The following is a 27,467-nucleotide window of genomic DNA, read 5'->3' on the forward strand; positions in this document are numbered from 1 at the left end:
GTTTTATGAAAGAACCATTTTTTTCTCTATGTATCCTAGGTACTTGTCTTTCATCAGGAGTCTGACAGTTTCACTGGCCCTCACTTGCACATAAAAAGGCGAGCAAATTGAACTATCTTTGCTGATAGTATGGAATTAGATGTCAATATCCTGTCAGAAGTGGATTCCAAATACACCTGTTCCTGACATATAGTACTTTCAATACAAGGGTTCATTAGGTTATATTTTTCCATTAGTGATATCCTTTTAATATATTTGGCTTACTTTGTAATGATTGCTTAGTCAGAATCTAAAACATGTTGTTGAAGAGAGGTAAATGACAATCTTTCCAGCTTTCAGATAAGGAAAATCACAAAGTGACTTGTTGAATAGCTCTCAGGAGTCCTAATTTGTGTCCTTCTGCTTTAGATATTAGACCAACATTATTAGACCAGGTTGGATGGGGCTCTGAGCAACCTGACCTAGTGGAAGGTGTCCCTCCCCATGGTAGGGGGTTGGAACTAGATGATCTTAAGGGTCCCTTCCAAAACAAACTATTGTATGATTCTACCATTATTAGGGGATCAGTGGAAGCATAATAAAGAGGTACTATTAATTATACTTTAAGCAAAGTGGAAAGGCAAATACTGACTTGTCTGAACTAGCTTCCTTTGGTTTAGGTGCATAGCAAGGCCAAAAATTCTGTCCATACCTGAGCCACCAGGAAAGTGATTTGGAATCTCTACCACCAGATCATGAGGTAAATGATAGATTGCTGACAGTGATTTGGTTCTGGAATAGCTGAAATGTCCAGTAAATCTATATCACTGGAGTAATTTAGATGATTTAACTCAGCATTTCTGCATGTTTTCAATGTTGGTAGGTTTTTTTTATCAGAAATTAAGATAACATTATCAGTCCTCAAAAAATCCATGCCTGAACTTTGGCATTATTCTATTCTTCGTTGTGCAGTCTCTTATCTGTGGCACAAAACTGGAAATCAAATCTGGCAGTTTGAGTCATTAATCACATCCTGATGAAAATACGTTTTGTCACTTAAAACATACACTTTTGCTTCACCAGCAGCTAGTGCTGGAGGAAGCAGCATATAAGTAAATGTTGCTGAAAAAGGTGATTGCCAATCTCAATCCAAGAGCTGCAGGTCAAAGCAGGATTTGTTTCCTTGTGTGCTGTCTACTCTGCCTGCTTCAAAGTTACAGTTTCACCATTAGATGGCAGTTTTAACACCATAGATTACAGGACCAAAGAATATTCTGAGCTGTAAGGTTCCCACAAGGTTCATTGAGTCTAACACCTAGCCCTGCTAAGGATACCCTCAAAAATCATCCTATGTGTCTGAGAGGATTGTCCAAATATGTCCTGAGCGCTGGCTGCTCAGTGCTTGACTTTCTTTGGAAGAGTGAGGGCTTTGCTTGTCTTCCTTTGGTTATGTATTTTTGTGCTGTATTCCTCCCTTTGTGGTATTCAGTCTGGCCAGCATGGGAGGATGTTTATACAGAGTAAAGAAGTGATATGCTGTGCAAGGCAAGGTGCTGTACGTGTAACTCTGTGTTCCCCAGGGGAAAGGGTGCAATGTGGCTTGATACAGCCCTTGTTACTTTGATATTCTGCAGAATCTCATTCTGACTTGATAAAATTGCTGTTAAGGATGAATCAGTCCTTAACTGTCATTGAAAATTATGGTATTATGTATTTGAAACCACTGTGCATATTCTGATTTGTTTTGTTCCAAAGCTGAATGGAAATTGAAGGACGGACAGGTTTGAAAAAGATAATTAAATTTTATTTCAGTTTACAGGAAGTGTAATTTTTTGACGTGCTTTGTTTATTTCCTGGTGCAGGTAGCTTGCTGTTTTTGCCATTCTTTGTATTGGCATTTTGCACAGTAACAGGAGAAAGAAAAATAGGAAAGATTTAAAAAAAATAAATAGCATATTCTGATGCCATGAACAGTAGAAGGGGGAAATATGACAGATGAAGTACATACAGATAGTTGGGTTTAGATTATTTTTTGCAATGTACTCAATTTTAAATTGAAGATGTTCCAATAGGCAGATGTTACAGTCAGGCTCAAACAGCCTGTTGTTACAAAATAAGTTTTGTCTAAATAATTTCTGAAATTGTACAGGATCCTCTAGAATGTAGAAACTTCAAGACTATGAGTTCTTCTTTTCCTTATATTTGCTTTAATTCAACCTTACATCCCTTGTGGGAAGGCTTCTGGGTGGTGTCCCAAATATTTTTCAGATTGGAGGCCATCTGGGACACCAAGGCTTTATACCAGTTTCACAGGAGGTTCCACTGCCGTGCCTCAGCCACAGCTGATAACAGCTGTTGGCTCCCCCTACCACTCTGTCCTTGTGGAACTTGGAGTGCTTGTTATCTCCTGGGCTGGATTATGTGACTCCCCTAAATGTGGGCAGATGTGAGGAGCACATCCATATGGCTGTTTCTAACTCCTCCTGCTGGCCTGGGCAGCAGCCAGACTCTTCTTCTTGCAGCTGGAGGCTGTGTTTGTGAAGTTGCAGCCCAACTTTCTCTACCCCTTCCAATGGGTACAGAAACAGTAGGGGTGCAGATTTGAGACAGCCCAAGAGAAGGAGCCAGCAGCAAGAAGTGGAAAAACTGAAAGAATGCTTTCAGATGTAACTACTTTTTTTTTTTTCTTTTCCCTCAATTTTAATTAGTAATGATTAATGGCTTTTACCTCTATAGAGAAATACCATTTGAGAGTAGGAAATGTCAGACTCTCTCCCCCACCACTTTTTCATCCTTGTATAATGAGGGAAGAGAAAATATTCATCTTTGAAGTAAACACAATTTGCTGGTATAACCAGTTCTGGTCAGGCCTTCTCAGAACCTGGAAAACCTCATGATGGATTTGCCACAGCTTTTATGCAAAGTTAATCTGATAGCCACGCTCCCATCTGCTTATACCATGCTTTGTTAAATTGTGTTGGACTCTGTTCTAATAATATCACTTCCTCTGATACTCTTTGGAGATTTGGCCAAATAGTACACGTGAAAGCATTCTCCAATTCTCCAAACATATATCTGAACTGGCCATCCCCCAAGTTTACCTTGGTTTCCATGTTTGTTCTGATTATTTTCCTTCCTTTTGTTACCAAGGTAACTCTTACTAGGTATCTATTTCATATTCATATCAACAAGAGCTAATTGCTGTAAAAGTATTGTGCATCTAATATCCTTTATGGGTAATTTTCAGCAAATAGGTTATGATTAACTGCCCTGACCTTACATGTGATCCCAGTTATCTAAATGGGATGGGTTTTGCAATTTAGTCTCCTAGTTCCATCTCTTCTGCACTTAGTGGCCTGGGAGACATTTTAGATGAAAGCAAACTGGTTTTTCTACTGTACAGTGTTAAGACTGACTGTTGATGTTTTTATCAACCACCTAAGTTTTTATTAGGATTCAAAATCCATTCTTAGAGATTGCACTTTCTGTCTGCCACCCAGATTAGGAAATATATCACATTTGTGACAGGTAGCTTTATTCCTCCCTTTGTCCCACACTTCCTCAGTGCACAGGCAGCTCTGCAGGTCATTCTAAACAGTGATTTCTGAGTGTGGAAAACCCAGTCTTAGTCTGAGATTACAAAATTTCTATTTTTCTCTGTCTAAGGAATTTCTGAACTCTGGTCTTTAAGAATAAATGGTTGATGTTTGAATTTATTTCCCCACCCTTGTGACAGAGATATCAACTGTACCATCTTGAATGCTTTTTTGAACTGTATAAGGACTAACAGTGATGTGGGTGGGGGACCAATTATTCCTTGCTATTGCTATGTGAGTATTTTAGGTTCTCAATCTCATAAAGAAATTGTTCAAAAACATAGAGAACCTGAGAAGACCACAGTGAAGTGAAGCTAATTACCTGCCCACTCATGGCAGAGTTCCTTCCCAGGAAGTTCATTCTGCTGCCTAGCATTGAGTGAAAGTGTAGGGAAAGTAATGTCAATCAGGAAGTGCAGTCACTGATAAGCAGACATTGAATTTTACATTTGAGGCAGTTAACAGGTCCAAGGGGACTCTTTTCCCTAATAGGCTATGTTTAATCCACTGCTAGCAATCCAGAGAGTAAATATCTCTCTGGAATATATTGTAGTGGACAGAAGTGCTTTAGACAGGATAAATAGCCAGTTATTCACCATTAAAGCTATCTTAACTTGGAGTTTTTCATTATCTCTAGTATAACGAGAACAATACAGAATATGGGTACATTCTTACATCTTATCTGTAATGGATGCAAGTGTCTTGATATGGAGTGACAATGTGACAGCTTTCCAATTTCAGTTAGGAGCAGGAGAGATCCATGCGTTTCAGTAAAAGTTATATACACCATAGAAGGTGACCTGAAAATCTTCTGCATATAAATGACATTTTCAGTCTAAGTTACCTAGTGATTTCAAGATTTGGCTGGTCTTGTTTTGAATAGGAGTAGTCTCAGCAGCTCAGTAAGTCCATGATAGAAGCAGTTGAAGAAAATCCAGTTCTGCTTGACTGTGACATCAGGCTGTTGCTTTTGGAGTATGACACTCTTTGCATTCTGACTGCTGCCCTGAATTTCAAAGAGTATAAAATGGGCTGCACAATGGTGAATGTGAAAGTTTTAGGGTCACAGCTGCTGTCATAATTTATACATCTACAGTTCTTTTGACTGGAGAATCCTATAAGTTGTCAATGCTGAATAAATCTTCGCAGCACCAACATGAAGCAGGATTTATTATCATTTACAATTCCATCAAGACCAGTGGAGGCTCTTGGAGCTGAGAGAAGAAAAAGATTAATGGAACTCTCTTGTCCATGAACCCAAATCTTTGAGTTTTGAACTAGGGGTTTGTTCTGGCTACTGTTATTTCTAAATGCATTAATTGAATGCCAGTTTGTGTAGTTGGACCAGTACACAGTCCTGCACTGTAGATCCTGCACTCCAGCCTTTGGCATTTGAGATAGGCTTGTAGGAGTTTAATAACTGTGTGAGAATTATAAGCAGTGTTAAGGACTATGAATTTCTAACTGGGTCCTTACCAAAAAATACTGGTTTTGTAAGACAGAAACTGCGCTTGGTCATGTTTGAAGTCAGAGAGGGACAGTTCATGAACATTCCTGTAGTTATCCAAACACTGAAATTCTGGGTCATCATTAGTGCATAAACACCTCACATGCTAATTCTTTTTTTCCTTTATTTTTTTTCCTGAAATTAATTTTATTTTAAAAACGTTTATCTACAAGTACCAGAGTTGTAAAGAGAAATTTAGTCTGGGATACAATCATGTTTTCAAAAGGCAGTGTCTGTTACTTGAAAATAGAGCTAAATTTGTTTTATCTGCTAGTAAAATTTACAGGCATGAACATGTACATTTAGCTTGAGTCTTCATGATCCTGGCAATATCAACTGCCATTCCATGCCAGCTACTAGTTTCTGCTTCTCTTTGCCTTTTTGTCATGGTTCCAGTAATTGAACAGTGGTTGTAATTAGCTGGGTGAACAGATCTGGCCATTGCATCTCTGCTGATGACTTCATTAGGAATGGACAGAGTCTGTGGGATGCCTGGAAATCACTGTCATCATTTCAGCACTCTGTGCTGCGCTGACCAAGTGTAGCTCTCACATGGGGACCACTCTCAGGTTAGTGGTTTTGAGACTGTTTTCAGGGAAGACAGCAGATCTGTGGTAGGAGAAGAAAAGGCTCTGAAGGAAACTTCCTTCAGATCTAGAATTATGGACTCAGGCTTAGTTTATCTTGTATTTCAAGCTTGGAAGTTGTAGCTGGAAACTCCAAATTTCATATTATCCTGTATTTTTCCACAGCATGTATTACTATTGTTATTTATTACTACCTGCTGTGTTGCATTGGGCTTCCCTTCAAAGATGACCTGTTTTCCATCTTTTGCAAGTGTTGTGACATTCTTGTTTCCATGAAGCTGCTTGCCTTATATGAGTTTAATAAATAGTTACCTAGTTCCTCTGCTTACTTATTTTCAGCACAGCAGTGTCTCACTTCTGGCCCTTTGTTAATCACTGGCTTGAAGAATTTTTGGTTTTTCAAAACCAGTATGATACGGACAAAATTCACCTACAGTTTGCAAACCAATGTTTTCCATTTGCTCCCTGTTCTGTTAAAGTACTTCTTCCAGGAATTTACATAGTTTAGGGATTTGGGGCTGTCAAATGAGGAAAAGAAAGGAAATTAAATTGAGGGTTGTCTAATGCTGTGTACCTTCCTTAAACCAACAGCCAGAGGCAATAGTAGTTAGCTTTTCTTTGCCATATTGGAAAAACAGAACTGTGAAGAGGTTGTTTATGGATTTTAAAAAGGTTATGAATGTAGTTTACATGACAGCCTTGCTTTTCATATACGACAGACTGATGATCACAGAATAAAAAAAACATCAAGGTTGAAAGAGACCAGTCAACATCATCTAGTCTAACCGTCAACCCAGCAACCATCATCACCCCCAAGCCATATTCCCAGGTGCCACATCCAGATGCCGCTTGAACATGTCCAGAGATGGTGACTCTGGAGCCTTTTTCCATCTCAAATCAGTAGCAATTTGCAGGTGTAAGGTGATGTCTGTGAAAAGGTGCAATATCCAGTGAAATCAGGGCGTTCTGGCACTTAGCACTGAATAATCATGGTTGAAAGAGATCTCTGGAAGTTGTTATCCCCACCACCTGCTTCAAGTGAGACTAACTTGAAGATTGGGGTTTCTGCAGCTGTTCTGTTGCAGTGCGTGGTGACCCTCATTGTGTATTTTTTTCTGTACAATTTTATTGATTTTTCTCTTGCTACAAATTGTCTCTGCTACCTTTTTTTTTTCACTTTATGCTGAGGTAAACCAAACATTTTTGCTGTAATCTCCCTTTCTCAGTGCACTTTATTCATCAGGTAGCAATCAAATGCTTCATGTAGCTTGACATGAAGAGGACTCAAAGATGTTTGAAGGAAATGGATGTTGAGTCACTTTCTAAAGTGCCACCCGTGGTAATACAAACTCTCAAACTCTGATTTTAGTATCATGTTCCCTACAGAATTCCCCATTACAGTCCTTTACATTGAGGAGAAATTCTTCTACACTTAGCCTTGCCAGAGATTTCTTCCCAAATAGTTGTACACAGCTCTGTAAATGTTAGAGTGACATTTGGAGTTGATTTGAAAAGCACGTGTGCTCCTTCTTGTTTCTCCCGAGTCTCTGCCAAGCTTCAGTACGGCAATATAACCTCACTCATCACCTCCCAGGGCTAGCAATAACATTTACAAGCTACAGTTTCCTCTGTCTGCAAATATTTCCACTGTGGTACTCAGTGCTCTTACAGCTCCTTCCTAGGCCAGTTCTTCATGTTTGCAGCCCAGAGAAAGGAGAAGTGAAGTATTTGCCTTTCATTGTGGAGGAGAGGAATTTATTTTTTTGGTAACTCCCCACATAACAACACCTCTTGATTAACTCATACTCTGTAGTGTCTGGTGACAACAGGACTGTAGGAAGGGCATGCCAAACCTAAATGCTGATGGAAACTAGTACATACTACTTTGTAGGGTAGGCACAGGTTAACAGGGGAGTTGGAGAGTTGATTAAATACAGAAGCTAAGCAAATCTAGAATCCAGATGACAAATGTTAGAGAGGTTTATTAATAGAGAGAGAATTGGGAGCCATGTCCCTAATAGTCTTCCCTAGGTCAGTTTAAAATCTGGAAGGTCTCCATTTGAAGCTTTTGTTGTAGACAGGAAAAAATGTTGTTGGATTTTACCTTACATTGGCAGAAGCCTCACAGTTTTAACTAGTTCCTTGAGATTTAGTCCACTTTAAGATAAAAATTCTCAGGAAAACTTTACTGGATTTTGGTATAATATTGAAGCAGAATATCCAGGTGTTAATTTTGAACTCAAAAAAGAAAATTGGTGCTGTTCTAAGAAGAAAAATCAGAACGACTTTTGTTCATAACCAAAGTAATTTCAAAGTCTAAATTCTATGAATCAACATAATTTTTTTTCTGTCTGAAGGACATTATAGTACATGCTCTGTGTGCCTCAGGCTCTTTATTTGACTTTACCTAGTTTTTTTATGTCTTCCATTTTGTGGATACTTAGTCAATAATATTATCTGCAGGCTTTGGTTATGTGTTTGGGAGGACTTCAAAGGGGTAGAAGAATATATAAGGTACTGGAACAGAGGGAGACAGTGGTATGGGAAGAAAATTGGTGAATAGAGTATTGAAATAGAAAATTAGTGAATATTTATTTTCTTCTGACTTTCTAGATAAATAAATAGTGGTTTGCACTTCAGGTTTCTTCATGAACTTTCAGGCTGAGAAGTTAAATGTTTTAATTAATATCATTAAATAAATTTTGCAAGGTTTTAAAAAATATGTTTGGTGAAGAATATTCATCTGGATGTCATCTGGCCTATGTTAACATCTGCTAGCAATTTTTGTCTATAGCAGGGGCCTTATAAGTGACAATTATTACTACTGTTCCACCAGTATTCTTGCATTCCTGAAAATGTGATGAATGCCTTGGAGCTTGCTCTATTATGTCTCACGCTGTTCATTTGAAACTACTTTGTGCACAGTGCAGTGATAAGGATGTCTTATGTAATTACTTTAAATGCTTGTTTAGTCTTAACTGACATATGCTATTCAAATTGGAAAACTAGAACTTAAGAAAATAGTATATACAGGAGAAAGAAGCCAGAGATGGGAAGCAGGAGTGGCAGGTTTTAGAAAATATAAGCTAGAAGAAGCTGAGTAGAAAGGAGTGTACTTAGTCTTAAATAGTGTGAGGGAGATGGAATAATGATATACTGAGTTTCAAGATACAAAGATCTTTTGTAAAGCAGCCATATACCCACTTGGGAGTGGAGAAAGAAGGTAGCATCCTAATTTGAAGCAAAGAAAAACTTGAATTGAAGTTGAAAAGATACTTTTGTCCTTCAGAGAGATAAAGTACCAGCAAAATCAGTCTGGTTTCTTTACTTTTCTGTAGCTGTATGTGTCCAAGTTTTTTACTGTTTTATCCTTATTAGTTTCCAGTGGATAACAACTCATAATAATACTATTGACATCTTGTCAGTTTGAAATCTCTAAAGCAGAATAGCTTTGTACTTACTAGCACAGTAAACCCTATCAGTGGCTTATTAGTGGTATTTATGGTTTGCATGGTATTTTGCTAGACTAATAAATCCCATTCTTATTTCTAATGTAATGCTTCAGTTTAAGCAGGTTTTTAAAGATGGTTTTGTGTTCTCTCTTATTGTCCCTCTCAGTGCTAGTGAATTACATTTACATCCCTTCAAATTGCTCTTTCCTGTTTGGGGGACTAAGTTTAAGGTGAAGTCCAGTGACAATGAGATGGGTGATGCTGTGGCAGGGCCGGTCCCCAGGTCCCACAGTGTGCCAGCCATGGGTGCTGCTGGGCCAGGCCCTTCTGCAGCCCTGTCACTGTGGCTCTGCCTGGCAATCGCTCTGAACCTGGCCAGCAGATTGACTTCCTGGCCTGAGCATGGACCTGCCTCATCACCATGAGGTTTCCTGGCTCTTGGTTGGACCTGGCCTCCATTTGCACATCTGTGCCACTCACCTCCTGTGTGTGTGGGACAGCCCTGGGCAGCAAGGCACTGGCACAGGGAACTCCACAGCTTCTGGCACCCATCCTGATGGATGATGTGCAAGGTCCCAACCGCTTTTGAGCACCTAAAGTTCCCATCGTGTCTTTATCCATATCTTTGTCCACCAAAACAGGAGCTTTTTCTCCTGGATTGTCATCAAATTCAGTCTGAGTCATTACATTTGGGCTTCCCAAATTACTTGTCAGGCTCTTTTTGTTGAAACTCATCTGTATGGAATCCACTAAGACAGGAAAGAGGATTTATTGCTCCTTTTTAAAAAATATATTTAGTGTGGTTTTGTTTTGTTTTAAAGTGTAATTTTGGCTTTCAGAAAATCTATTTTTTTATCTGGGGCCATGTGTCTGCTACTGGATATGTGAGGGCAGGAGGTGAGCTGCGCAATCAATGCCTGCAGGAAAATGTTTGGTTTGCGAGTACAAAGGTTAGGCACTTTAGGGATATTTGAATTCACAAGAACACAGAAATCTTTGCTCTAAGTGTTTTGGTCTCACAAATGTAGCTGGGGAAAATGTTCTGTGCCCTGAACTCCTGTCACTGGGGACTGCAACTTTCATGAAGTGTGGATATTTAAAATTCTTTTTACACTGTCACCTTTCTGAAAATTTCAGTAAGAAACTACACTGTATTGTAGTCTGGGGGGCATAGGAAAAAGACCACAGGGAAGAACAGAAGACTAGAGAAAAACTAAAAGGGAGGAGAAAGAAAAGAGGTGAGGAATGGAGATTAATGCAAGAGAGTGGTTTGAAAGCAGGAGAAAAAGCATGAAGAGGTCTTAAATAATTTTCTGTCTGTATGCTAAGAATATGCCTGTTCCATCTCCCTAGGAGGTTTATGCAGAGCCTTGTGTGGAAGCTGCAATGAATTGCTCCTTTGGATGCTAAGTGTAAAATTAAAACTGGCAGGGTCTGAGAGCACAAGACTGGGAAGCTAATTGCTCCTAATAACATACTGATTTTCACAGATTTCTGGCATTATGTCAGAGCACTTTTGAACCAGCACCTGATTTCTTCCTCTTCCTGTCTCCAAGCTAATGGCAATGAAGCTTCTGGCACTGGGATCACAAATAAATGCCACTCAATATTTTTGTCTGTACAAATCTGTGGGGGTCTCAAACATGATTTCACATATTGCTCCTATGCATCCAATATAATAGCTGCCCTAAAAGTAGAAGGGTGGTAGAAATGTGCATGTATTTTAAACTTGGATAACTGTGCTGCTGCCTGTATTTATGGTGCTGAACAAAGCATACGGTCCCATTGCTGCTGATGGCTGAGGACAATTGAATGGTTGCCTGTGTTCAGGCAGAAGTTGCCAGCACAGGTGTCTGGGAGGCTGAGGTCATGCACTTGTTGGCAGGTTACATTCAACCCTGAGCAGTTTTGCTGTATGCTTTGCTCAACTGTAAAATGATTTTCTCAAGCTTTGGGGACTGACTGACAGGAAAAGGAAATAGGTTTTTCTTGTATGACTGCTACTAGGCAGTACCCTCTTCTGAAGGGGTATTTTCATAACTGGAGGGAATGTTCTGCTTGCAAGATGTGCTGAAATGCTCTCAGATACTCCAGACTGTGAAGGCTTGCAAAGTGAGAATGAAATGTTGTCATTTTTGGAATACATCAAGTGCATAGGGCACACATAGGAGACAGAACATTGTCTCCTGGGATTGTGTAGAGGCTGTTTCAGCTGTTTCAAGATATTGAATTTTATCTGCTTAATTGTTACAAGGTTTCATCACATCGTGTTTGTAGAAGACTGGCTGGAGAAGGGACAGTAATACCTGATTTAGGCTACTCTGGAATGTCAGCTGAAACACTGTCTTGACTTTTATGTCATCTTCAGCAATTTGGAGTATTCTTCAGGTCCTCCTTACATAAGTATAATAGTAAGGGTTGGGATTTCTTGTCTAAGGACAGTAATTATCCGGCAATGGGATCAGTAAAGCTGAAGGACACAAGTTCTTATTGAAGGGAAGAGACTCATTATTACCATGCTTTTGGTTTGTTCTAGTCACTGCAGAAAACTCCTGGTTTTGAAGCACCTAATGCATGGCACTGTGGAGATGGAAGCAGCAGAGCTGGGACACTTGTGTCAGCTACTCCCACTCATTATTCCAATATCCTCCAACCCCCTTCTCCCAGATATTCATGTGCTAGGGCCAGCAACTGTTTCATGCAAGGCACATCTGAGCTGAAGGCGTCAAAAGAGCCATTTCATGCTTGGCTGCATTTTCTAATACAATCTGCAGAGAGAGAGAGGAAAGAGAGCAAGAAAGGTTTGTGTGTACATAGGCATTGCCTTTGAGTGTATGTATAATATACAGTACATTTAGTTCCAGCTTGCAGCTGTGGGTGGCAAGTGAGAGGTGCAGACGTGAGGGGGAAGAGAATTGCACTTTGAAAAGAAGAAACTATTCTTCCACCTTGAAAAAGAAGCTTTCTTTCCTCCTCTGTTTCTTGGCCAAATGAAGATGTGGGACCCCAAGGGAGCACTGGCAGCTGGTACCAGAGATGTGTTTAATGTAATGGCTGAGTGGGTGATGTGTGTAGAAAGCTTTTTGCCTACAGACCATGACAGTGTGTGGTGAGTGCAGCTAAAAAAACTGATGAGCAGGGATGTTCATCTTAATGGTGCTCCCAGAAAAGTTTTCTTAATGTTTGTGTGTCCTATGACTGCAGATGTGCTGCATTCCAGCTATTAGTGTGGTGGGTTGCTGCACCAGCACAACTATAATGATGCCCACCAAATGTTTTGGAACCATATACATGTCTTTGTTAATTTACCAGCTTATTTATTTATCACCTCAGTTGCATATTTATTGCATTGCATGAACAGTTCTGTTACTGCCCATTTTGGAGCTTGCCATGGGTACTTTATGGCATGGACACTTCGCTGTTCCTCAGTTTCTCATCCATTTAACCTACTGACATTTAGACATTGAGAGGATGTAAGGTTTGGCTCTGCCAAGCTTGCTGTTTCCTGATGGAAGTTCTGCTCTCATTGGCTGGGAAAAATGGGACGAAGGAAAACATAAGGAGAACATCATCATTCCAGATACATGTTTTGCACTTGGATAAATTAGATGGGCTGTTAATTTTCTAGGTGTGGTGAGGTGGTGGTGCCTGGAGAGAATCCCAGTCAATAATTTGGAAAAACTTCAGGTGAATTGAACTGGATGAGATACTGGTAAGGGAGTTTTAGAGCAATCCATCCCCATGTTTCTAGGAAGCTGAACCAGTCTATTTTTTTTTAAACTCTGGCATTTTGATATGTATTTTTATGGTAGAAGCCCAATATGGAGCAATACTCTACAGCTCTGCCTTTGACAGGGGTTGGCTGTGGGGAATATAAATGCTCTGATTAATGTATTAATATATTTATGTAGATTAGTAAAGTTTGCAGATAAAAATGCTTTTGAGCATACTCCGTGAAGAAACAATGATTGCCATGCTGAAGTGCTTGCTGCAGTTCTAACGGAAGACTTTAATTCTACCCCTTAGAGGAGAATATCACTTTCTGCAGGCAAGACCCTGAACAAATAGAGAATGCTAAATTTAACTCTTTTCCTCAGCTGAAATTCCAATTTTCTTTGACATCTTCAGAGATTATAGAAAAATATAACTTCTTTCTTCAATTCTTCCCCTCCTACTGGCTTTCACAGTGCCTCTATATTCTAACTTTTCCTGCATTTGAATGGGACTTGCAATGGAGTTTGGTTTGTTCCTTTCTTCATTTGCATTGATTGTGTCAGCAGAGCTCTACAAACACTGATTGTTAATAAGTAGTGGAAAAATAAACTCAAAAAATGGAACAAATCTGATTTAGAAAAGACCTATTAGGAAATTCACTTTATAAAGTTGTTTGTCTTTAAAGTGATATCAATGAAATGAAATTTCTCTCTAAATAAGCAACAGCAAGAGTACCAGAAATTAGAACTCTAGTCACTCTAGTCATTGCTGCTAGTCCTAGTGAAGGATGGTCTTCAGTGCACTGAAGGAAATGTGAAAAATGAAGGCTTTGCTAGCTTATAATCACAAAGGGGCTTTGTCCTTACATGCTTGACCTTGGGAACTGTGTGTCCATGGGTACTGCTGTCACCAGTTGCAGTGAACACCATCTCTTTCTTTGCTGCTCATATTTGCCCTGCAGGGTTTCTGAGTGCAGTTAAATGTTGCACTGTTCCCCAGTTATATCCCTTTCTGTGCAAGTGCTATGGATTCTGTAAGCACAGTACTCTCTGGTAGATGTGAGGGTTCCTCAGAGGTGTAACTTCTAATTTCTGCAATTTTGCTGTTTCCTTGCAGAGGCCTCTATCTTGAGCTATGATGGCAGCATGTACATGAAGATCATCATGCCTATGGTTATGCACACAGAAGCAGAGGATGTGTCCTTCCGTTTCATGTCCCAGCGTGCTTATGGGCTGCTGATGGCAACCACCTCCCGAGACTCTGCTGACACTCTGCGCCTGGAGCTGGATGGAGGCCGGGTCAAACTTATGGTCAATTTAGGTATCGTATAAACACTCCCACTGCCCTCTTCTCTATTAGTTTGGGCTTGTGATTAGTGTTTTCTAAAGTTATTTCATTTATTTTCTGTTGGTTTGATTGGATTGATTTCTAAAATATCTGCTGAAACTTTTATAATTATATTCTCTTGCGGAGAGAAATTCTCTTCTGCATTGCTGCATGAAGATTTGCTGTCAGTTCTTCGTTATGGACAGTGTTGGTTTTTAAGTCTTTAAGTTTTTAAGTTTCCTTTCTTGGTCTGGGACTGGTGAGCTCTGTGTGAAACATGCTACTTGGTCCATCTTTTGATCAGTTACATCCCTCATTCATCCAGCATCACTCAAAACAGTCAAAGGCAAACATGGAAAGGAAGCAAACTGGATATGGTGGCAAGAAGAAGTCCTATGAACCCCCTGTCCTTTGCATCATTTGGCAGCATTTGATACCGCTTGCCATATTTTATTTATCTAATGAAAAAGCCTGGTCTTTTTCTTGTGTCTTTTTTAAAAAGAAATTTACAACAATAAAAGTGCATGCCCCCATCCCAAAGGGCTGTGTTCTGTCTCCTTAGAGTTATGCTTTCCCAGAAAACAATTTAAAAAGACAATTATAAACAAGTCCAACAATAAGAACAATAAAAAAAAAAAATTGGGAGTGAATGTGCTATTAGATTAGCCTCAATTAATTTTCTTGCCAGTCTTTAGGTATTCTACAGAATGATAATTTTTTAAAGAATGTAAATACACGAGTTGAAGCTTTCTTTCACTTTCCAGTGGTACAGCTTGTTGCTCCATGTGCTGACTCAATAAGGCAAAACAAACACAATAGTGCATAATTTTATACCTCCTATATGAAGGTTTGTGGATGGTCCATGAAAGCTTCTGTCAGCTTTTAAAGTTCCAAAGTCCACTGGAACAAGTTGCACATTTTTAGAGCTAATAGTGTCACCATCTTCAGAGCTCTGCTGTGCCTACCAGGAGCAAACCATATAGCAGATTTGTTTGTAGAATATGTTGTCCTCTGAAACTAACTTGTTAAATTTGCATCTAGTGGTGTTTCTTTTGGTTTTAAAATTGTGACCCAGACCTTGTTATTTACTTTTTGAATAAGGAAGTGAAGATAAGAAGATTAATCAAAAAAGTTCATAAATCTTAAAAAAAAAAAAGTGTCCATCTAAAAGTCTATAGAAACTCTTGCCTTCTAGTAAATAAAAGCTAAACACCAACCAAAAAACCTCCATATATTTGCATATTTGCTCTGCTTAGCTTGACAGAAGAAGCATAAAACATTATCGAGTCTGTAGCTGCATAAGTGCACTTGCTATGCTAACCAGACTGGCCTGTAGGACAGATGGAATAGATGAACCTCAGCTGTGTAAGTAACTCCTCAAATAAAGAGAAATGGCACTCTGATGATAGCCATCTCTGCCTATATTAACTCTAAGTGAAGGAGAATTTCATATATTTGCAGTGTTTCTCTGGAGAGCAGCTCAAAATAACTGCTGTTGAGCCTCCTTACTTGTGCAATGAGAATCTTCCACAAAACCCCAGAGCATTTGTGTATCTATATGTGTTTGCATTTTCTTCTGATCTAATTAGTTGTTAATAATCAAGAAAAAAATATTATATTTCCCCCATTTCATTTCTTGAAAATTATGGCTAGCTATTTTTTTCTCAGAAAATAAAATTAATTGCTAAAAATTGGTAGTGGCATGCTTCTATTGGGAAGTGTTGGGGCAACTGAGTATCTTCCCAACTCTACAGTATCCTCTTGTAGCCCAGAGCCAGTTCTTTTACTTTCCAAGCCCTAGTTCCTCTACTTGTTGAAAGGAGAATTCTTTGCACCCTGTGAAGGATGTGTTAGTATTTTAGTAAGGGATGCTTTTATCACATTTGATATTCCCACATGAGAAGTACTACAGCATGAAAATTGCCAGACTTCATAAAAAACTGTCACCTTTTTGTTCTGAGAAAGATAGCACTAGTTTGATTCTCTTATATCTGCTTAAAAATAAATGAGAACTGGGGAAATTGCTAATTTTGGGTGTTTGGGGCCTCCTAGACTTAGACCCTAAGTGGATATGAGGAGGGTATACACCCTGAATATACTTATTTTTTAAAGCTTACTTTTTCCTTTCCAATTTTCATTATATCATGCTGGCAGAAGATTTTTTTCCCCTCAGGGCCTGTCAACATTGTAAGCCTGATTGGCACTGGTCACTTTTGGCACTCACTGGGATTTGTTATGCCATCACTTAGCCTAGAGGTGGACTGCTCAACTCCGTCTGGCACCTAAAAGATGTCGCTAAAGATTTGACAGATGGTCTACACATGTTTAGGAAAGATATGTTGTTGACAGCTTAATGCAGGGACAAAATCTTTAAACAAACCCCTGTGTAAACTGAAGGCTGATTCTGTGTAGTAGCAGGGACTGAAGAAATGTGTATGCCACATTTTGCCAGCTTTTCAGTTGTGAATTTTTGTGAGGTTAAATCTTCCCCGAAGTGACTATGGGCTGGATCAATGGAAATCTGCCAGCACTCTTCTATGTCTAAGAAACAGAGGGGTAGTTTAGACTTTTGGAACCCAGATTGAGCTTCATCTCTCCTTTACTCAGATTTATAAAACTGTCAGAAAATGTCCTTGAAACAGGACTTTCCTTCTACCAAAACAGCAGTTACATTGCTGTTGAAAAACAGAATTTGAGGAAGAATCACCTTATCAGAGCCATTCATTTCCAGTTGTTTACTCTAAGTCACAATAACTCTGTACGGAGACTGCTCATAGCCCAAATGTCACAAACAAGAACTAAATCTTTGTCCGACCTTGCCAAAATCCCCTTACCAGTGAGAAACAGTCAGCACCACCTCTGAAGATCTGAGTGTGCTTTGTGCTGACTAGCTATACATCAGTATCCCCCGAGCATCTAACCCATGATAAATGCCTGTGAAAAAGGACTGTTTTGAGGGGTGAGTTACTTAATTGTGCTTTTCTTATATCATTTAATATTATTACTAAGAGCTGTCTCTTTCTTCTCTTCTGTGATCTATTCCATTTGACTACTTATTATCATTTGTGTCTTTATTAAGGTCTTTCCTACTTTTTTTTTTTTTCTTTTCCTTTTTATTTTTTTTTTTTTGACTCTTCTATGTGTTTCAGTTGTAAAGCTTTCCCATGCCCCATCAGCCATGGTAAATCAAAAGATGGTATTCGACCCTTCAAAGGCCTGAAGCCTGCGGCCCGCACGGCAAACAGCCCTGAGAACAGAGCGTACGGAGCAGCCTGCAGCGGCTGGCATATCCCTCTCACCCCTCAGCTCACACTGCCCAAACCAGCCAGGGGAGAGACACTGGGTGGGCATGGGCAGCTGGGAGCTTGCTCTGCAACGGAGGAGGGAAAGGAAGAGCAGAAAGGAATAATTCTCTCAGGAAGGGGGCAAGGAAGTTGCTTCAGACCTTTCCAGTGTGGGTGCCTGAGGCACTGCAAATCTTTATGCTGACAGCATGACTCTCAGTGGAGTTTTTGCTGTGCGAAGAATAGAAATCTAAATGTTGATATATATCTCTGTTGAGAGGATTCTGAAGAAATGGGTCTGGAGTGGAAGGAGAGAGAGATATAGATGTTAGGCAAATCATAGCTTGGAACATGCTTGGGAGTAATTTTTGATGCTGAGATGATGTGCAGAAAGGGAAAGAAATGGCTGGTCTGATAGATCCATGTTCACATTTTTCCTCCTATTTATAAGTGGTAGGGTTATAATGTTATACTGCCATTCATTAAAGATTATTTCAGTTTTTTTTCTTCCTGGCCTGGCATATCTTCAGGTCACTGATGACTAGGATAAGTATTTCCTGCCTCGTCTCATTTAAGGAGGTGTAATCATCTCTCTCACCTATCTTTTCCTAAGATAAATCCTGAAGGCTGTTAGAACCACATTTGTCTGTCCAAAAGGGAAAGTTTCTTTTGATATTTCTACATGAAAATAGTGCAAGTAGGAGATAGGCAAGGAGCCTCAATATAATGTAGGGTAAGTGTGCACAGGACATTATCTGGTTTTCCCATAGGAAACAACTCAGAGTAAGCTTAGAAAAATTTGGGCCTTGATTATCTTTTTTGTCCTATTCTTGCCCTAAAGTACTCTTCCAAAACCACATATAGCTGCTTATCCAAAGGAAAAAACATTTTGTCCTCACACAGTAAAGGTAGCTTTCTTTTTTATTCAAGGATTAAACAGCCTAAAGGCTTGGCAGCGTCAAATAAATATTACTATTTTCAGACAAAAAGATAAAAATGGTAAGAAACACAGGCCTAAATTACAGATCTGTTTGCTGCTAAAGATACCTCTATTCAAATAATGTATCCCTTGTGTTAGCTGATTGCAGTCGAGTTATTTAACCTTTTTGGAGGAGAGTGTCTTTGGCCCATTTTCCAGGTGATATGCTCTGGAAAACCTTTCATCTGAGCACTAAGAAAGGAACTTCTGGTGTATATTAGACAATTAATGAAAAGAAAGTAATTGAAGGAGATTTTCCCAGCTAATTCTGCTCCCCATGCAGTAAGAGACTCTATTTTCACTTGCCTACTACCCACCACATTCCTCTTCCAGTTGCTGAACTGGTAGGTGACTAGGTTTACAGCTGTTCAGGCATACTCATCTCCAAAATCTATCTCAGAAGTAAATACTGATAACAGGGCTGAGTGCTCCAGATGATGATTACCAGAAGTCTTACTGCCCTGGTACTGTGCAGCAGGAATCCCAAGGAGTTTTTAAAATTATTCCTGAATTAGCCAGATGCTGCTGTTTTGAGCACAAAGACCAGACTACATCTGCACCTCACTGCCAGGAAAAACCTCTGCTTTGGATTTGTACTGTTTTACTAGTTTAGTGGAACATAAGTGTTTTCTTCCTTTTCAAAAACTCATTTAAGGGGCGAGAACAACTTCATGTGTTAATGGTTGGAAATTTTTTTTGGACTGCTTTGGGCCAGGCTCAAAATTAAGGCAACAAAAATACCCTTTGCACATTCTTTGATGGTAATGTGGATGATATGGTGGTGCTGGGGTAACAGTGCAAGAAGATACCTTCTCTTAGCTGCCCTGCAGGATCCACACTGACCCAGTTAGATGAAAGCTGGATGGGGAGCTGCTTTGCACCTGGGTGTTTCTGTCTGGCTCCCAACTGCATGGCATTGCAGACTGTGCTCACAGCCTGGAGATGTAGTAGTGCCATGTCAGGGCACTTGTCAAGGCAGCCCTCTCAGTGGCCCGGACTTCCATCCTTTGAAATAGGAATCTTGCAGTGAAGATAAGGGTTACACTGGTTTTCAGTTTGAAACATCTATCCCTTCATCTGGAGTAGTGTTTCAGCCTGAGGGCAAGCCCTAGGACAAATAGTTATTTTGGTATCACTTAAAAACCCCACAAAACAAAACTCTGCAGACATCAATAACACAAGAGTGATTTTAAGTGTCTTTGATGAATGTTGCTGAAGACCAGCCATGTATGTTTCCCTTTCCAGCACACTTGCTCTTTGGTCTGTAAGAAATTCCCATGTTCCAGCTGTAGCAATTCTCTTGACCTCACTTGCCTGTGGTGAGACTTGGGTGTCTCTCTTGCTGTCACTCTCCATCAGGTCAGAGAGGGAAGTTCCCCTGCATGTACTTCAGAGCTCCCTTTACCCCACCCAACTCCTGTAAGGGATATAGCCACCACTGTATGGTGATCGTAGCGGTTGCTCCAGGGCTGTTTGCTCCCACTTTTCTGTTGCGGTTGACGACACATGACAAACCTAATCGCACAAAACCAAACCCAGATTTTCTCAGGAGAAGTTCTGCTTGAAAACAGACTCTCTCTGGCTATGTTACTCGTGATTGGTATGTCCCTGCTCATTGCAACTTTTTATTTATTATTTATAGACTCTTGTTCTTTCCCCTCCTTCATTTTTTTTAAGAACTGAGTTAAGCTGCTGAAGTAATTTTCCTACATCTGTCTGAGCGAACATAAAATTGGCCCAGTAAAGAAGCAAACTGCATTATATTTCTCTGCCTTTCTATATAATCTCCCTTGCTGGGCCATATCTCTGTAATAAATACAACCTTTCCTGGTGACCAAAACTCTAGTTGTCCAGACAATGTGTGCAGTGCATGGTGTTATTACTCATGGCCATGATTTCCTGAGAGAGGGCCAGCATAGCCCAAGATATGTAATAGCACTAATATGAAAGCCCATGTTAGAAGCCACAGCAGTTGATGTTCACAAGGCTGTAAATAAGCATTTTTAAATGAAAGATCCTCTTATGGATCATATCCTGAGATATGCTGAGCATTAGTGTGTTAAAAGAGAGAAGCAATGCTCAGAAGCCCTCTACTCAGGCTCTTCTACCTCAACTTGCTTTCTTTGTGGAGACTCTTCCATTACCATTTATTAGATTCCACAAGCATAACTATTTTTCTCTCCTTGTACCTCTCTTTGTCCCTCCCCTGCCTGTGACGTCTGAATGAAGCAGGGCAGCAAAGGTTCCCAGATCTGCCACTTCACTGCCCATTTCCTCTTCTCCCTGAACGTTACAAACACTCCACTCAGCCTTAGCGTTCAGACAGCAAGATGAGATTGGGCTCTGAGGAACTGGCGGGGCTGGGGACCTTTGAAAGACTTCCCCATTCTCCCTGCCAAGCCCAAAAAAAAGTATTCCCAACCTCCAGAGCTAGCTGAAATCTGGGCTGGGCGTTCGTGCGGTTAGCTGTTTGCAAGTGGCCATTTTATGATAGGACACAACTGGGCAGTATATTAACCCTTTCCTCACCTGAGCAGACAGTGTTAAATGTGTCTGTGCACATATTAAAAAGTGTTTTGGGCTGGCTTTGGGGGAATTAGAAGAGGATCTATCTTTGGGAGAGCTGGAAAGAGTTAAATATTGCACCAAAAAATCTCACAGGCTGATTTTACAGGTATTCTCTGTTGACAGATGGTGTATTTATGCAATAACAATACAAATTAATTTAAAATAAACCAAGTGTAAAACGTTCACTTTGAGCTTCAAGCTTCTTAGATAAATTGCTAAAGGTGTCGAAAAAGCAAAATGACACTTGAGTATGACTTGTGTCTTGAGGGAGATTTTTATGCCTTAATTATAATTTTTTAAATTGTAATTCATATCAAGTCATGGTCTGGAGTGGAAGTTCTCTTAGATTTGTAGGTTTTTCTAAAAAAGAAAAGAACTTTGTGTCAACATGTGGCTATGTATGTATATTGGTATATTTCTCTATACATATATGTATATATATATATATGCATATATATATATATATATTTATGTAACAGATATTTACATAGAATATACTGTACATATACACCCACTCCTGAACTTGTACAGACTGTGTATAAGTATAAAATGGCCACATCTCTTTGCGTGTGTCTGTCCCCGGAAGGGTGGACTGATTGTTTTTGGATGTCTGCAGCTGTTACCTTGAAGGATGCAATTTCATCTTTCATTTATTTTTCCCCATCTAGACTGTATCAGGATAAACTGTAACGCCAGTAAGTTTTCCCTCAAGTTTCATTTTGTTCTCTTTCTATATATATTAAAATAAGTTTATTTTCTTTGCTGTTTTATAAGCTGTTTTTCTTTCCTTTTTTATTTTATTTTTCTTTTATTTTTTTTTAAATCTTCTGAAACTGAAGGGTTTGGGTGGGATGTGAAGCTGGAGAAGGGAGGAGGGAAGACTTTAAGGTGATTGTATGTGGAAAATTTTGTATTAGGTTTCTGCAAAGAGGAGATGAACTGTTATTTCATAGCTTTGCAGAAGAGCACCTCAGGAACCTGATGAGCTGATACTATATTTCACTGGTAACCTATTGTCTTTATGAAAACTTTTAAGGAACCACATAAGAATAACAACAGGTACTGTATGCACTTCTCCACTACAAAAAGGCAGGCATATTTAAGAACAAAGAAAAGAAGCTTCAAACTCTTGCCTTATTACAGAATGGTGACAACTTGACATGATATCTGTTCAAAGTTATTTTTTATTTGGGTGTAGAATAAAGAAAAATTAGATTTTACATTTAAAGTATATTATATAGACTTCATTTATATAATGCCATATATACAACATATATGTCATATATGTATATATGTCATTTGCCATTCTTAGGTTTCTATAAGAAATTCCATCTGAACCTCTGGGTCACCTAAGATTCTTTTCAGCATGAAAAAATAGGGAGGAAGGGTTATAAAATTTCTGTGAAAAAAAATAGTGAAAGATCATATCCATTTCTAGAGTGACTGAGCAAGACAAATCTTTTCTGTTCTACTTCAAAGAGCTGATCAAACTTGATGTAGGCCTCAAAGTAAAAAGCACTCCCCAAACGCTGGATCTGTTTAGCTCTCAAGTGTGCTTTGAGGCTTATCTTAACTTGTTACCATATTCCTGAATGGGCAGGTCCTCTGTGTTAGATTTTATGCAGAAATATTTATGAAGGGCAAATGCCAGCTGATTGAGACTCTATGAAAGTGTGAGCAATTAGTTTTTTGGACTTGAGAAGCGGTCCCTTTTAGCCTGTAGCTGGGGAGAAGCACTGATATGCCCTAGAAGCTTGTTCATGATAATTTACTTTATTTCAACTATTAAATTGTTATCTTAGTCCACGTGTTTTGCCTTTTTCTATTTTTCCTCCTCATGTCACTGATGGGAGAAGGGGTGTAAACAAGCAGCTGCACGGTGCTTAGTTATTGTATGGGATTAAAAGGCTACAAGTGGGATTACTCAGTGTATTACTCAAATCTTGAAAGATCTTGTTGAATTTCTTTTGCTCTTTGAAGTTTTCACACTAAATTTCAAGATGGAATGTGCAATGGGAATAAGTGTCTTGAATCTGGTATCTGAGATTGCTAGATTTTACACAGCAGTGGTGAGGACATTTACATAAAAATAGGATCTTTTGCTTCATGAGAGCTCATATGCTCTTGCTGCTTAGCCATCTGTAACTTCATCAAAACACTTGCCCCATATTTCTTTATATTTACCAACTGAGGATCCATTTCCTCTGGTACTGGACAACAATCTGATGTTGTCAACATCTTCAGCTTTCGATGACAGCTGCCTGTTAAAGTTTTAGCTATGGAAGACTATCTTCAGGTGGGAAGTCAGCTTTAGTAGCAAGTAGCAATTGTCTGGTTTTATGTAATTAAAGAATTAGCACTAATTGGACAAAATAGTAAAAAAACCAAACCAAAACAAAAACAAAAGACCCAAACAAAAAAAAAAAAAAAAAAGAGAAAAAAGAGGGGAAAAAGATAATTCTATAATGAAAGCAGTGAAAAGGCAGAATTCTGTGGTTTTTTATTTTCCCCATAAACATCAAAACATCTTGAATCACTTTGCTACCATGCATTTTTAATAGTTGAGCCTGTTGCATTTTTAAATACACATTGGATCTTCCTAATTTATTTTTTATAATGCTTTGCTGAAAATGATCATCTCTACCCTTAGTCCCTCCAATACCTTGGCTTTTTTGCCTGTTGCAATAACTCAGTTCATCTGTCCTGTTTCCTAGAAGGGAACCTGCTGGGGATTGGTGAAAACTATACTCTTGAATGAATAAAATATGGTTAGGCAGAAGCAGACCAAATATCACTGTAAGCATTCCTGCAGGCACACTGACAATTACTTGTGCAGAGGGAGTTATCCACATACAGATATGTCTGCCAGGGTCTGTTGAAATGAGCACAAGTGTTTTAAAGTAACTTGACAAACGGGCTTCCCAGCAGCTAAAGAGTTTCAGGTCAAGCAGTTGCCACTAGTAACTGAATAGAAGGTGCATGGTTTTAAATGTAAACAGAGCAGTACTTTTTGGCTTTTGTGGAACATGTAGCTTAAGAGCATACTACTTCAAGCATTGAAGCTCATCCTGTTTGAGAGGAGTCTTGCATCTTGTCCCAGGTAAGCATTTATACTTGCTCTTACTTTTCATTGAAAAGATTGAGGGCTTTTCTCTTATGTATCTTTGGGCTACTGTATATCTGATAAAAATATTTTTTCCACTGTTTCATCTCACCTTCTCTCTGTGTTTCATAATTGTTGTATTTCAGCTTTTTACCATCTCTGTACTTATTTTAATACTCATCTCATCCTTTCCTTTCCCTCTTGAAGACACCTAAACTGAGCTTTTCTGTTTCTGCACATTTAGAAGACCCAACAATGCTTTTGCTCATACATTACTCTCTTTTCCCCTGAGTAGTTACTCTCTTTTCCCCTGATTACGAAGTCAGCACAACCAAAAGCAGGACCAGGATCTCCAAATAAACTGTGTGAAGGTACATTGAACGATTCCTCAACATAATCCAGACATAATGGATAGCACAATTTTTTTGGTTGGATTCCTGGGGAGAATAAGTATATAAATTTAAGTCTCTTGGAGTTTTGTCTACAATTTTTTTTTTTTTAAATAGGATTTTAAATCCTCTTTTTAAAATAGGATTTCCTAAGAAAATGGTCGCTCTCCTGTAAACAGTTTATTGAAATGGGATGTTCACTTTGAAGAAAGTTGAAGTTGTGATAGTTTTATAGTTTGTGTCATGTCTGGTGCTCTGCTTTTTATTCATTTTTTCAAAGGTATCTAGTCCTTAATTTCATTATTCCATATGCAGTGACTCCACTTCATATCAGATTACATGTGGACAGCATTCTACTTAGTATTGGGTATGGAGGGCAGAGCTGTGTGTGCTACAGATTTGTTAGATTTTGGAGGTGTTCTCACTCTGTATTCTTTTTTGGATACTACTCTTGGTCTAGTTCTCTCTCCTCACAAGCCTTTTATGGTGTGTCAATATTCAGTCACATACTTTGACACTAACTTTATGAGAGATCTGCCAAAAGTAGCTCCTTGGGACAGTGAACACTTCTGTTTTATTTGTTGTTATTTCATAAGGCCTTTTCTTCTCACTAAAGCATGCCAGAAAAGCCATTGTCTGCTTTCATATCACTTTTGATGCCTCAGAACTTCCATATCTTCTCTTACCTGCTGCTAAAAGCATAAATGGAAGAGGATAAATAAATCAGTCTAATCACTACTACATGTTTGATTCTGTGTCTCTGTGAGGTCTCAAATTTAACATGTTGTTAGAAATCCAATAATTGTTTATAATAATGACAGCTGGAGTATGTTTGGTTCTCCTATTTCAGTTGCCGTGCTTACTGTATTTAGTGCCTTATTCATGCAGTGTTAATGCTTCATTTTATTAAGTGCCACTGTAACAACATAAAATATGAATCTATGGTGTGTAACTTTCTGGGAGAGGTTTAAAGTTCTTTTTTTCTGTATCGTCGTAAGTAAATAGGAAGCTGTGCTAGCTCTAATCAAAATATTGTAAAACCAAGTGCACTTATCCAATTCCTCATTATATTGCTGTCATTTTAATAAAATCTTAATAATAGTACTCTAACAAGAAAACATTCTTTTGAAAGTGAAGTGGTATGGTTAAACATACACATCATATTTGAGACTGTAGTATCTCCTAGCTCTGTTTAAACATAATCAGGAAGAAATGAATACCTAGGCAGCCTGAAAAGTGTGAAGTTGATAGTATGTTGACACCAATATTGTAGTGTGAAAGCAAAGCTGGTGTCTGTCTGTAGCATCTACACAGCCCAGCTGAGAATGATTTCACCTTTGAGCAGGCTCGCACTTGGGATGCTGTTCTGGCCTTGTGCTGCTGCTGCACCAAAGTGCAAAAAGAAAAAAGAAGGGAGCAAGCCTGTCTTTTGAAGACTTCTGTCAGGGGATCAAAAGCAGTCTTCCCAGATATTTGTCAGATGGCAAGATAAGAATCCTGTTAGAGGAGAACCTTCCCTGCTAGATCCAACAGCCCAAGAGAGGTGAGGCTACTGCCAGTGTTTTCTCCAGTTCTGTTTGTAGCCAGCTGTGTTCTTGGCAGGCCCATTGCTAGAATTCACACACTTGCTTGCAGACCTGCATTCTTTCCAGTCTCTGGCACCATGAACATCTGGGCCAGTTGACCCCATGGTCTGACTCCAGTTGCAGCACTCATAGCCCCATACACCCTAATGCACAGAGAATAAAAGGCTCTCATCCAGGAAAAACACAGAAAATAAATTATTAAGAAGACAGAACAGGCTGCACTGATCAGATAAAAATACTGATCAGCATCTTTTACATGCCCAGCCTTTTAATACCCTTACCCCTATATTTATTTTCCCAGTTTTGTTCTTGCCAAAATCACCTAAACTTCTCTCTTTTAAAAAAACCTTTGGTTTCTCCCCTAAACATCCCATAGTAAGTCTGTCTGACCCCAAACTGCTTTTCCCAAACATCACTTTTGTCCCACCCTATGCAGCCATCCCCTTAATCCAAAAGGATATATCAAGAGCTGGTCCAGCTGTCATACAGTGATGAGTGTCATGCCTGGACACTGGAAGCAGTGGCTCTGCTGGAACAGTCCTGGGAGAGACCTGGAAAGGTTTTCATTGCTCAGGAGTCTGTGATTTATCCTCCTACCTGCTGCTGTGCCCCATGCTCCTCAGGGCTTGTGCATATGGGTGTCTGGTGGGTTGATGGCCCTGGATATAACCCAAGAAGATATTATTTGTGCTCCGCATCCTGTTGTTGTCCCTCTGAGCTCCTTTATGGATGTGGAGATGAACTTTATTTCATAATGCAGCAAATTCCTCTTCCCTGTGGCATCTACTATGAAGTGACCTCTTTTGTCTCACACTTTCTTTATTCAAGAAAGTAGCAAAAATACCCTCTTGACTTAATGTTGTAGTTTAGGAATAGCATTCTTCAATTTAGTACTCCCACTGAAAAGAAAACCGTGAGGTGCAAATCCTCCCCCCCCACCACCTTCAGTGGGAGACAAAAGGCAGAGATAAGTTAAGAACCATTTATTGAAATAATCCATGAGATAAAAAAATGGACAGCAACCAATACCAATAACGAAATATGTACAAAGAAAGGGTGATTTGCATGCAAAATGCCCACCAAGCCTGGGACAATGAAAAACAATGGCAGGCAGACCCTCCACCCACCACACTTACCCCATGATCAGAAAGGGCATAAGGAAGAGAAGGAGCATCCCTTTCCTTGCCCTGGCAATGACATGAAATGGTATTGAATAATATTAGGACCCTGGCCATGCCCACACAGCTCCAGGCTTCCCACCGTCATGGCTGCTGCAAAAAATTAACCTTGTCCTTAACCCAAACCAAGATATGTTTCCCTACTCAGAGGTTGTTTGGTACCTCTACAAAGTCAAGTAGTACTTCTGAGCTTGTTTTACAAAGATAGTAGCAGAATCC

At 39.3% G+C, this 27,467-nt stretch overlaps 1 protein-coding gene across 25 annotated transcripts in view; it reads left to right on the forward strand.

Annotated features, from left to right (window-relative positions):
• Positions 1-27,467, forward strand: part of NRXN3 (neurexin 3) — a 963,701-nt gene that overhangs the window by 321,874 nt on the left and 614,360 nt on the right. For 22 of the 25 annotated variants that reach the window (XM_085582217.1, XM_021542849.4, XM_085582229.1 and 19 more), the window contains 2 exons: positions 13,952-14,155; positions 21,661-21,687. In XM_085582217.1, coding sequence (XP_085438343.1) covers positions 13,952-14,155; positions 21,661-21,687 — 231 coding nt within the window. The remainder of the gene's footprint in view (positions 1-13,951; positions 14,156-21,660; positions 21,688-27,467) is intronic. The other 3 variants (XM_085582220.1, XM_085582226.1, XM_021542858.4) reach the window with 1 other exon arrangement.

Source organism: Lonchura striata, chromosome 5 (genome assembly GCF_050655825.1).
Source record: "Lonchura striata isolate lonStrDom1 chromosome 5, ASM5065582v1, whole genome shotgun sequence".
Lineage (NCBI taxonomy): Eukaryota > Metazoa > Chordata > Aves > Passeriformes > Estrildidae > Lonchura > Lonchura striata.